Source organism: Peromyscus leucopus, chromosome 4 (assembly GCF_004664715.2).
Source record: "Peromyscus leucopus breed LL Stock chromosome 4, UCI_PerLeu_2.1, whole genome shotgun sequence".
Classification (NCBI taxonomy): domain Eukaryota; kingdom Metazoa; phylum Chordata; class Mammalia; order Rodentia; family Cricetidae; genus Peromyscus; species Peromyscus leucopus.
Genome location: NC_051066.1, coordinates 66,411,237 through 66,423,489, shown reverse-complemented (window position 1 = coordinate 66,423,489; position 12,253 = coordinate 66,411,237). Strand labels below are relative to the sequence as shown.

At 41.1% G+C, this 12,253-nt stretch overlaps 1 protein-coding gene and 1 non-coding gene across 2 annotated transcripts in view; one reads left to right on the top strand and one right to left on the bottom strand.

The window, feature by feature from the left end:
* Positions 1-789: 789 nt before the first annotated feature.
* Nup160 (nucleoporin 160) overlaps positions 790-12,253 on the bottom strand; it is a 60,298-nt gene continuing 48,834 nt past the window's right edge. The window contains exons 33-36 of the mRNA XM_028859402.2: positions 8,136-8,277; positions 4,612-4,737; positions 3,559-3,663; positions 790-1,735 (exon numbers count right to left, since the gene is read on the bottom strand). Of these exons, the coding sequence (XP_028715235.1) occupies positions 1,646-1,735; positions 3,559-3,663; positions 4,612-4,737; positions 8,136-8,277 (463 nt within the window). The 3' untranslated portion in view covers positions 790-1,645. The remainder of the gene's footprint in view (positions 1,736-3,558; positions 3,664-4,611; positions 4,738-8,135; positions 8,278-12,253) is intronic.
* Positions 6,843-6,949, top strand: LOC114684874. The gene has a single exon (XR_003733412.1). It is a non-coding gene; the product is annotated as a U6 spliceosomal RNA (small nuclear RNA).

Sequence of the window (12,253 nt, the reverse complement as noted above, 5' to 3'; positions counted from 1 at the left end):
TGTGCACAAGTGCAGGTGTCAGTGGAGTTCAGATGAGGGTGTCAGATCCCCTGGAGCTGGTGTTATAGGTGGTTGTGAGCTGCCCAACACAGGAGTCAAATTTGGGTCCTTTGGGAGAGTGGCAAGCCTGCTTAACCACTGAGCCATCTCTCTAGACCCTCAGGGAACCCTTTAAATAATACTTTGTGACAGAAAAATCACTTGAGTAGGAAAAAATAAGAAATGGCCGTATTACTGTGGACTGTTCAAATACCACGGGGTGCAGTAAATACAAACACAGGCCCGAATGGCATGCAGACTGGAGTGAGTGAGGCAGACACAAGTCCAGAGAAGGAAGAGCTGGACTGGCTTGGACAAGGACCAGTAGCCTAGGACAAGCTGGTCATTGCTGTGTGAACTGCTCTGTGGAAGACACAGCTTGGACCAGCAACCCAACCCAAAGGATCCTGAAGCACCATCAGCAACCTCCCACCTGGTGCTCTTCAGACATGGCCGCAACTGGGTTTGATATTTTTCAAACTATGATTAGATGATCATGGTTGAGCACGTGCACACAGATGGGTCAACGCCTTTGTGGTGGAAAGCCACAAGCTTAGAAAGCTGGGAGAAGAAGGGCCAATTCTGGACATCTCATATTAGGCATTGTAGAGCTAAAATCCATGTAACACAAATGGGTTGCTGACAGTATAAATTCTCAAGGCTCATGAACAACCCGAAAGTCAAAGGGTGTTCATTCACACCAACAGTATAGAGACTGTTTCCTTCAAAGATAAATCTTAATATACAGAATAAAATCAAAGGATATTTTATTGTTATTATTTTTTACCTTTCCCAAAGTTGTAGTTTGTATGCATGAATGTTTCTGATTCTGACCAGTAAAATTCTATTTTGGTCCAATATATTATCAGACTAACTGTATGATCAAGTCCAGCTTGATTATTATAAATCACATAAATTAATACATTTTGAAAATGACAATCTGTTTCTTTTATAGATGACGGACATTAATTTTTTTTTCTGACATTTACTCAACTTTAGCCTTAGAGCCAGACTCAAAATATATTTTCCTTAAAAAGCTGGTCATAATTTATACTTAATCTAGGCAAATTACTTAATACTTTATTGATGGTCATATGAAAAACTCTACAATAAATAATGAAAAGAGTATGAAAAACCACTAGCCTTTGTTTGCAATACAGAAAATACATGTTAATTCTGGACCAAAACAATCCCACTGAAATACAAAAACAGAAGAAAAATTAAAAGATATGCAGTGACTATTTGGTGACCAGTTATAACAAGCCAACAACCATTAGGTGTTATGGAAAGGGAAGGTGAGTATTCATTTGCAGATAAAGGATGTCTTCGGTAGTTTAAAAAAATATAAACTCTGAAAAAGCTTGAGAATCATATACAAAAGCAGCCGTTGGAGAGGAAGTTTGAAAACCAGAAACCGTGGTAGCACCAGCAGCAGGCACGGTCGGTCCTGACTCCCCAGCTCTTCTATCTTGTGCAGAATGCAGACTCGAGTGCCATACACGTCATTAACAGTTATAAAGACTGGCCGTGAGCACAGGGTTTCTGTGGAGTAGTCTTAGGCCCTAAGAGGCACCAATTGGTTACAAAGGCTGAGTAGCTGTCCAGATCACAAGTCCCGACGATATAATAAATCCCGTGTTGCCTTGTCAACTTTCTGCTGGTACTCTTCTAGTTTGTCAAGAATTTTCTGGGACAGCTGTAAGGGAAAAGAAAGACTAGCTTGAGAGTGGAGACTGAATCACTCTGACTTTTCCAATCAGAGTCTAACTATTAGAAATTAGCCGCTCTGCTTCATTTATTTTCTATTCAGCACAGAAGTCTGTGATTCTACTGTCAGAACTGGTCCCTCCTTATTATATGTAATCATTCCTGTTTTTGTAATGAATTTATTCAGTTACCCACGTGGATGTTTGTATGTGGTTTCCATGTGTATGTATATGCATGTATCCATTCACTTATGAGACAAGGTCTCATTGTGTATCCCTCTTTCTCTCAAGTGCTCTCTCAAGTGCTGGTGCGCCAGTTCTGTTGTTTTGAGACAAGGTCTCGGAACATAGCCCTGGTTGGCCTGGATATCACTATGAAGACCAGGCCCCGAGTCATCCTCTTGGGATGAAAGTTGTGCACCACAATGCCTTGCTTATGAAAATGTGACTTCAAATTCATGATCCTCCTGCCTCTTCTTCATCATATCCTACCACTGTGTTCTACCACAACAGACCATACCAGTATTTTATTTTATTTTTTTTTCCTTTTTGAGACAGGGTCTCACTAAGTAGCTCTACCAGGCTGGCCTCAAACTCACAGAGATACACCTGTCTCTGCCTCCCGAGTGCTGGGATTATTTTCATGAAAGAATTACTACCTCTTTTCCCAGAATGAGACATTACATCTGATTTAACTAATTCATTATTAGCTCCTTAGTAAAATGCAGGACAAATATTGTCTTTATTTTAAATTGATAGATCTGACAGTAACTAATTTTCAGGGCTATTTCATCTTCCTGCTTAATCAATACTTTAAACACTTTAAAAACAGTTTAAGTCAGTTAGTGGTGGCACACACTTTTAATCCAAGCACTCGGGAGGCAGGGGCAGGTGGATCTCTGCGAGTTCTAGGCCAGCCTGGTCAGAGCAAGTTCCAGGGCAGAGCGCTACACAGAGAAACCCTGTCATGAGAAAAACCAAACCAAATCACCCACCCTCCGCCGCCCCCCAAGAAACAAAAGCCAGTTTAGGTCTAGGTATGGTGACACAGGCCTATAACCCAGCACCTGGGGAAGCCGAGGCCTAGAAAATCATGAGTGTGAAAGCAGCTAGAGCATACACCTACCACATCCAAACCAACAGGGGAGGACAACAAAAACAAAGTGGGGCGCTCATACTCTGCATCAGTCTTTTACTCATTTTTGCAAAGATGCCGTTTTCCTACACACCAGGCTGACCCTAAACTCCTACAATCAAGGAACTGATTTCTTGCCTCAGCTCCAGTAGCTAGGTCTATAGGTGTGTGCTACTGTAATAAGTAGTTTACAACCATATTTTGTGAGTTCTAGTTGAAAGGATTGGGAAGACATTTTAGTAAACAAAAAACTCATCTTGTAACATTTAGGAAGCAAATACTATTATTTTATTTTATGTATTTACTTTTTAGGGTAAGTTGTAGCTAGTATGAGTTCCAGAACACATTACTGTTTACAGAGGTCCCTCAGGATACTGATAATTGAATCGAATACAGTAATAATACTGTATTCAAGTACTATTTATCCTGTAGAGCTGCCCTGCTAACCACTGTTTAAGAAAGAACTGTAGGTCATTGTCTCTGTGTAACTGAAGCCTACATAATTCCTTAAGACTTTTGAAATGGTTGCTTAGACTTTTGATTTATAAAAGGATGGAGGTACAGCACATTATGGGCAAAAATGGCCTTTATCCTCCCTCTCCCAGAGAAACGATAATCATGTCCTAGGGTATGCCTGCCAGCAGAGCTTTGATGAAGACAACTCAAGGGTTTACTTACTACAATGTTGTGACTGTTGGCACTGTTTTCTCCAAGAGCCTGGAGAAGCTGATCAATAGAGGAGTATGGGAGCCATACCATGGGGGCTGTTGCAGACAGTGGGAACTGAAAGAAAATGTCTATTATTAACATGACACCGTATCTTCTAGGTAGTTGCTTTTGCAGGACTCTATACATGAAACACTTTAACCCGCCCCCCCCATTAAGAAATTGTGTGGGGCTGGTGAGATGGCAATGGCACTTGCCACCAAGCCTAAGTTACTGATTACAATTCCTGGATCACATGGTGGAAAGAAAGAAATGAATCCCCCAAGTTGTTCCCTGACCTCCATGTGCACTGTGGCATATGTGTGTATGCACACACAATAAGTAAATGTAATTTTTAAAAAAGGAATTACATGTATATAAACACATACATACCGGAATTCCTCCCTTTTCTTTCAATTGAGTTAATATATTAACACTTTATGCCGTCACTCATCTGGTCTACAATAGTTCTATGACAATCAGAGCAACATAATAGGGAAACCCTATCTCAAAAAAGCCAAAAAAGAAAGAGTACACATTATTCTTCCAGAGGATCCAAATTCGATTCCCAGCATCTGTATCAGGCGGCTAGCTCACAACTGCTTGTGACTCTAGTTCCAGAGAACCCAATACTTCTCTGGCCTCCCCAGGCATCCACAGGCATGTGGCGCGCACACACAATTAAAAATAAATACATTTATTTATTCATTTATTTTTTGATTTTTTGAGACAGAGTTTCTCTGTGTAACAGTCCTGGATGTCCTGGAACTCTGTAGATCAGGCTGGCCTGGAACTCACAGATTCCCCCTGCCTCTGCCTTTCGAGTTCTAGGATTAAAGGTGTGTACTACCATGCCTGGCTAAAAATAAATCTTAAAAAAAAGAAAGAAACTAGAGATCCCTGAAGTATCAATATTTCACTATATCACTAAATATATACTTTATATGCAATTTATTTTAAAGATTTCCTTACTTATTACTTAGTGTGGTAATACACAATCAAAAGAAAACATTCATATGCATTTACCTCAATTCCAAAGTACTGATGTCCTTTCCCTAATACAGCATCCACGTATTCGGAGACCAAATCAACAGCTTCTTCTAAAAGGTCATAGTTAAGGTACAGACGCAGCAACTCAGCAGCATCAACTTTCTGTAAAATGCAACAATTATAAGCATGTCTACTCCCAGTTGAAATAAAACTTAACAGTGCTGCCTTCTAGAATGTTTAGAAATTATGCAAGAAACCAAATGCTCATACACCTAAATGTACTACCAAAACATATATTGAGAGTTTCTGTGCATCATCAGCAATATCAGGTTTTTCTATTTACTTTTTTTTTTTTTTTTTTTTTGTTTTTTGAGACAGGGTTTCTCTGTGTAGCTTTGTGCCTTTCCTGGAGCTCACTTGGTAGCCCAGGCTGGCCTCGAACTCACAGAGATCCACCTGGCTCTGCCTCCCAAGTGCTGGGATTAAAGGCGTGCGCCACCAACGCCCGGCCTTCTATTTACTTTTTCAATACAGTTGTATTTCAACTTATAAGAAACACCTAGGCTGGCAGGGCTACATAGTCCTGCCTCAAAAACAACAAACAAACAAACAATTTAAAAAAGGTGGTTAATGTGAGTGAATGCCTGGGTTTATTTATCTGTTCCTTAGGATGAGATCTGTAAATTCCCAAAAGCCCAGTTACTTCTAGGCATATTGTAAAGCTCTGTCTATTAAATGGCTTTTCTTTTCTGTTTTGTTACCCAAGACATGTTTTAACTTGTCCCTATTTCAATTTTACATTATTCATGTCAGCATGTCTTCCCAGAAATGCTGAGCACTGAAGTAACAGGATATACACACCAATTCTCAGAAACAATGAAATGCCAAAGTACCACCAGTTTTAAATTTGTATGTTATGTAATTCAAGTGATAGAAAGATGAACAGTCTCATTTTTGAATAGTAAGTATGCTTTACTACATTACATGAGGATGCCGTACCCCACCTGCACTCTACCCCCTGGGGCAGGGTTTCTCTATGTAGCCCTAGCTGTCCTGGAACTCCTTCTGTAGATCAGGCTGGCCTCGAACTCAGAAACCTGCCTGCCCCTGCCTCCTGAGTGCTGAGATTAAAGGCAGGCACTGCTGTGGAGTAATCCTACATACTGTGAATATGTATTATATGTATTACTCTCATTGGTTAATAAAAAGCTGACAGGCTAGTAGCTGAGCAGGAAGTTAGGCTGGAAGGTCAAACTGAGAATGGTGGAAGGAGGGCAGAGTTGGGGAGACACCAACCAGCTGCAGGAGGAGCAGGACATGCTGGAGGACAGGTAAGACACAGCCATGTGATAGAATGTAGATTAATAGAAATTGGTTCAGTTGTGAGAGCTAGTTAGTAATAAGCCCGAGCCATCAGCTGAGCACTTGTAAATAGTATTAAGCCTCTAGAGTGATTATTTGGAAACAGGTGTTGGGACAGGAAAAAAAATCCTGTCCCAACGCCTGTTTGGTTGGTGGTCTATAGGGACCACCAGCCCAGTCCTCTGTACTCTATTACAGAGAGGATACTGTACTCAATGGATACTCTATTACAGTGGGGATGCTGAACTCTATTACAATGATCACACTTTACTCAATGGATACTTTATTACAGTGAGGATGCTGTACTCAATGGATACTCTTATTACAGTGGGGATGCTGTACTCTTACAGTGATACAGTGAGGATTCTGGACTCGATGGATACTCTATTACAGTGATCATGCTGTACTCAATGGATACTTTAGTACAGTGAGGATGCTTTCTCAGTTCTGATATGATCTCAATTTTACTTTTCCCATTTTAGCTACTTTTCTCTACTTTCCTGTTTTTGAGGCAGGGTTTCATGTGGCTCAGACTGATATTGAACTTCTGACCCTATAGGTGCACCATCAGACCCAGTTTATGCAGTGCTACGGATTGAGCTCAGTGTTCTTGTATGCTAGGTAAGCACTCTACCAACTGAACCACTGGTTTTTTTTTTTTTTTTTTTTGAGACAGTGTCTTGCTATGTAAGCCAGGCTGGCCTTCAACTTATAGCAATCCTTCTGCTCACTCTTCCAAGTCTGTAATTACAAATGTCTAACACCATACTGGGCTGTTCTTTTGACAAAACAAACAAAAAAACCCATTTTACTGGTAGTAACTTTCAGATTATCTTTTCTTCGCCTACTAAAAGTGCTTCACATATTTTCTTCAAACTCAAGTGTACATCCTAAGCAGGTAAGAAATGCTTGCCTCAGCAGCATAAATACTAAAATTAGAATGATAAAGAAAAGATTGGCATAGCTTCTATACAAGAATAACACATAAACTCATGAAGCATTGTATATATTAAAACAACAACTTGGCTTGGTGTTGCACACTTTTAACTCCCATACTTGAGGGAGAGGCTGGTGGATCTAAGTTTGAGCCTAGCCTGGCTATATACAGTAAATTCAAGTCCAGCCTAGTTTACAGTGAATTCTAGGCCAGCCAGGGCTAGCTACAGTGAGATCCTGTCTCAAAAAATAAATAAACGAATGAAAAATAAATAAGCTTGTCAAAATAAGGAGTTCTGGTTTCTTGCCCCCAGTAATCTGACTTTGTAGTCTGACATGAGACCCAGAACCTACATTTTAAAGAAGTTACCATTCAAACCATTTTGCTCCCTTTTTTATTTATTTTTTTTTTTTGTTTTTTTGTTTTTCGAGACAGGGTTTCTCTGTGTAGTTTTGGTGCCTGTCCTGGATCTTGCTCTGTAGCCCAGGCTGGCCTCGAACTCACAGAGATCCGCCTGGCTCTGCCTCCTGAGTGCTGGGATTAAAGCCGTGTGCCACCACCACCCAGCCCATTTTGCTCTTGATGACTTGCCCCAGTGTGACAGACTGGGAGAGGGAGGAACCTTTGAGAAACGGGACCAAATGGAGGATGTTTAGATGGAGGAGGGCACTGTCCTCTCTGAAGAGATTAAGCTCGTTCTCAAGAGACTGCGCTGTTGGAGGCTGAACTGCTCTCTGGCTTCCTGTCTGCTGATGTGATCATGTTCGCTCCTGTGCATTCCCACCACAGTGCAGTCTGCTAGGATAGAACGCAGTACAGAGGGTACTGGTGCACTGAAGGCCAAAACAATGAGCCATGTGTTCTTGATGTTTAGCTTATAAAACTGTGAGCAAAATAAATTGTGATTGGGATATAAATATCAATCAGTGACTTCTCTTTATCCCCCCTTCTATCTATTTTTTTTTTTAAATAAATCTTTTCTTAAAAGATCTCGTTATAGATGTGGTTGCTAAGAATTGAACTCAGGACCTCTGGAAGAGCAGCCAGTGCTCTTAACCTCTGAGCCATCTCCATCCCCACTTCTTCTATCTTTTGACACAGTGTGTCATTTACCCTAGGCTGGCCCTGAACTCACTATGTAGCAGTGGATGGCTTTGAAATCCCCTTGATCTTCTTGTCTCCACTTCCCAAGTACTGCCACCACAATTGGCTGCTAAGTCAACCTTTTCTCAAATTGTAATTCCACCTTAATATCACATACCTTGTAACTGTTTATAAGCCAGTTAGGCAGAGGGACTCCATGAGACAACAACTTGTTAATCACACAGTGATGATACAAGTTATTCTGGACTTTGTATCTTTCCAAGTAAGTTGACAATAGCCTCCATGCTTCATCTGTAGCACTTGAAAAAAGTAAAAAGGACAAAGGAGTTCAGATTCCTTTCCTATGAATTAATTATTAGAGACGGGGTCTTTTTTTTTTTGTTTTTTTGAGACAGGGTTTCTCTGCGTAGCTTTGCGCCTTTCCTGGAGCTCACTTGGTAGCCCAGGCTGGCCTCAAACTCACAGAGATCTGCCTGGCTCTGTCTCCCGAGTGCTGGGATTAAAGGCGTGCGCCACCACCGCCTGGCTAGAGACGGGGTCTTACTCTACAGTAAGACTGATCTTAAGACCCTACTGTCTGCCTCCTGAGTGCTGTGATTATAGGCATGAGCAGACATACTGAAGCAGTTTCTGTAAGTTTACATTTGTTGTTGTTGTGTGTGTGTGAGAGAGAGAGAAAGAGAGAGGGGAGGGGGGAGAGAGAGAAGGCTCCTATGTCATAGCATCCATGTGGAAGTTACAGAACAACTTTGGGAGTTGACTCTCTTTTCTATAATGTGGGTCCCAGGGAATCAAATTAGGGTCCTCTGCAAGAGCAGTATGTGCTCTTAACTGCTAAGTCATCTCTCCAGCTAACAACTGAATTGGTAATTCAGCTAAATGATAACTAGAAATTAGATGAACTAATAAAAACTGGAGTTACAGGTGTCAGCTGTCATGTGGGTACTGGGAATTGAACACAGGTCCTCTGGAAGAGCAGCAGCCAGTGCTCTTAACTGTCGAGTCATCTCTCCAGCACCAAAACATTACAAAAAAACAAAACCAAAACAAAAAAGAAAACAAAACAAAAAAACCACCAAACAACAAAAAAACCAAATGAGTTAAGATTTATTGTTCTCCTACTAACTACATACAATTTATTTAATTCCTTTGTTTTAGGAGTTTAAAGAGCTCACATCACTAGTTCTGGTCCCCAAAACTGACTAAGCAATAGAGTCACGTAGAAAACAAAACAGTTTTTTTTTTCTTCTGTTTATTTTGTCTGAATTCTGAATATTTTGTCTGCATGTAATGTATGTGCACCATGTGTGTTTCTGGTGCCCGTGAAGGCCAGAAGAAGATGTTGGATTCCCCTGGAACTATAGTTAGGAGCCACCAAATAGATATTGTAAATCAAATCTGGTCTTCTACAAAAGCAGCATGGACTTGTTAAGTGCGGAGTCACTTGTCCAGCTCTCATGTATGATGCTCTAAACTTCAGGATTTAAAAATAGTAACAGAGCCAGGCGTCACGCCTTTAATCCCAGCACTTGGGAGGCAGAGGCAGGCAGATCTCTGTGAGTTCGAGGTCAGCCTGGGCTACAGAGCGAGATCCAGGACAGGCACCAAAACAAGACAGAGAAACCCTGTCTCGAAAAACAAAAAGAACTTCTGCCAGAGGGAGATGTGGTGGCAAATGCCAGTATTACGGCACTTGAAAGGTACAGGCGGGAGATCTGGAGTTCAAGGCCAGCCTGCCTACAGGAAACTGTCTCCAAAAAAAACAAAAACAAGCCAGTGATGGTGCACATCCTTAATCTCAGCATTTGGGGTGGGGGGGCAGAAGCAGGCAGATCTCTGTGAGTTAAAGGCCAGCCTGGTCTACAAAGCGAGTTCCAGGACAGCCAGAGCTGTTATACTGAGAAACCCTATCTCAAAAATAAACAAAACAAATACAAAACAAAAACAACCACTGGACCAGCAGATCTCTTAGTAGGTACAAGTGCTTGCTGGTAAGCCTAACAACCTGAGTTTGATCCCTGGGACCTACCTGGTGGAAGAGAGAACTAACTCCTGAAAGTTGTCCTCTGCCCCTACATACTCCCTGAGGAAAACATGTCACTCCCCAAACTGCAATTAAAAAGAAAAGAAAAGAAAAGCAAATCCTGAAGTGTTAAGAGCCAGTGTGAGACGGCTTGGTGGGTAGAGGCACTTGCTGAGTAAGTCTAGAGACTGGAGTCAGGTCATAGGGCCCGAGTAGAGGTAGGAGAAAACTGACTCCATAAACTTCTCTGAACTCCATATATGACATTTGTTTCCCACTAATATTAAAAAATAAAGAGTAAAAAAGCTATAATTTGAAATGGTCCTTCCAAGCTCATGTGTTAGGAACACTTTAAAAACAAGATTTATCTATTTACATACATAAATATAATTTTTGGAGACAGGATTTGTCTGTGTAGCTCTGGTTGTCCTGGAACTCAGAGACCCACCTTCTTCCGCCTTTCAAGTGCTGGGATTAAAGGTGTGCGCCACTGCTGCCCGGCACAAGATTTATTTTTATGTATATGCATGTATGTTAAGTGTATGTCTATATATCTATATATATGCATGCATGCCTGTGTTTAGGTGTCTGCAGAGGCCAGAATGGGGTGTCAGATTCCTAAGTTGTAGTTACAGATGGTGCTGAGCCTTCCAGCATGGGTGCTGGGAACTACGAGCCATCTCCCCAGCCCTTGTGATGAAAACAACCTCCAATGTAATAGTTTTGGGAAGTGTAGTCTCGGAAGAGACTCCTGTCTCATGAACGTATCCTGTTCTCACTGAAGAAGTGGGACAATCATGATGGATACATTAGGTGTAAAGGAGAGACTGTTCCTTTCTTGATATAGCAAGAAGGTCCTTGTAGCTGTTGGAATCTTGATGTTGGAACATGAAGCAAATAAAGTTTTACTGTTTATAAATCATGCAAACTCAGATATGCTGAAATATCAGTAGAGAACACATTTAAGCAAGAACTTTCAGATTCTAAAACAGTATCATTTAAAATGCTAAACTGCATAATACAGTGTAAATGCATTTCATAAAAGGCAGTTTACTAGAATTAGGATTGTCTGAGGGAATTACGAACAAATTGAGTTTATTCACACTATCTTGGGGGTCTTAGGCCAAGTAAATACATAAAGGATGTCCGAACAAAGCAGACAATGGAGGTTAGTGCAAGGCAGACTGCTAAAGAGTAACTTGTAAGGAGGACACTATGATGATCGCCATATAGTCTAAGCTTAATAATGGGGGAAAAAATCACAGTTGAGCCAAGTAAATAAAGACTTTTCCCTTTAATGGTATTTAAAAAAATTTTTTTAAGATTCATTTTTTAAAATTTCCTTTATGTGTTATCTGTGCACCGTGTGCATGCAGTACCCAGAAGGGGTGTCAGATCCTCTGGAAGCAGAGTTACAGACAGCTGTGAGCCACCATGTGGGTGCTTGAAATTGAATCTGGGTCCTTTGGAAGAGCAGTGAGTGTTCTTGAAAAACTGAGTCATCTCTTCAGCCCCAAGGTTGTTTTTTTTCTTTGAGAAATGATCTTTCTATGTTGCCCAGGCTGGCCTCAATTTTGTGGTTATAAGTGATATTCTTGCCCTAGCCTTGAAAGTAGTTGTGACTATAGGTTATCTATCACACACTAAGCTAAGAGTACCCTCTGTGTGAGGAAGGGGATACGTAGGAGATATCTCATAGACAATACATCATGGTCTGAACTGCCAGCCTAATTTTAAACTTCCAGCTTCTATGATTATTTGTTTGAGAGAGTCTTTCTATTGTGTAGTTCTGGCTGTCCTGGAACTTGCTGTGTAGGCCAGGTTGGCTTCAAATTCAGAGTGTCACCTACCTCTGCCTCCTAAGTGCTGGGATTAAAAGCATGCTCTACTACCCCCAGCATTTATTTATTTATTTTATTTATGAGTGCTCTATCTGCATATACACCTTTATGCCAGAAAAGGGCATCAGATCTTACTACAGGTGGTTGTGAGCCACAACGTGGTTGCTGGGAATTGAACTCAGGCAGGACCTTTGGAAGAGCAGCCAGTGCTCTTAACCTCTGAGCCATCTCTCCAGCCCCTATTTTATTAAATTATGTGTCTACATGTGAACACAGATGCCCACAGGGTCCAGGAGAGGGCTTGGATGCCCTGGAGCTCCAGTTATGACTGTTTGAGTTGCCTCATGTGGGTGCTGGGAATCAAACTTGAGTCTTGTAAGAGCAATAAGCATTCTTTTAATTTATTTTTAT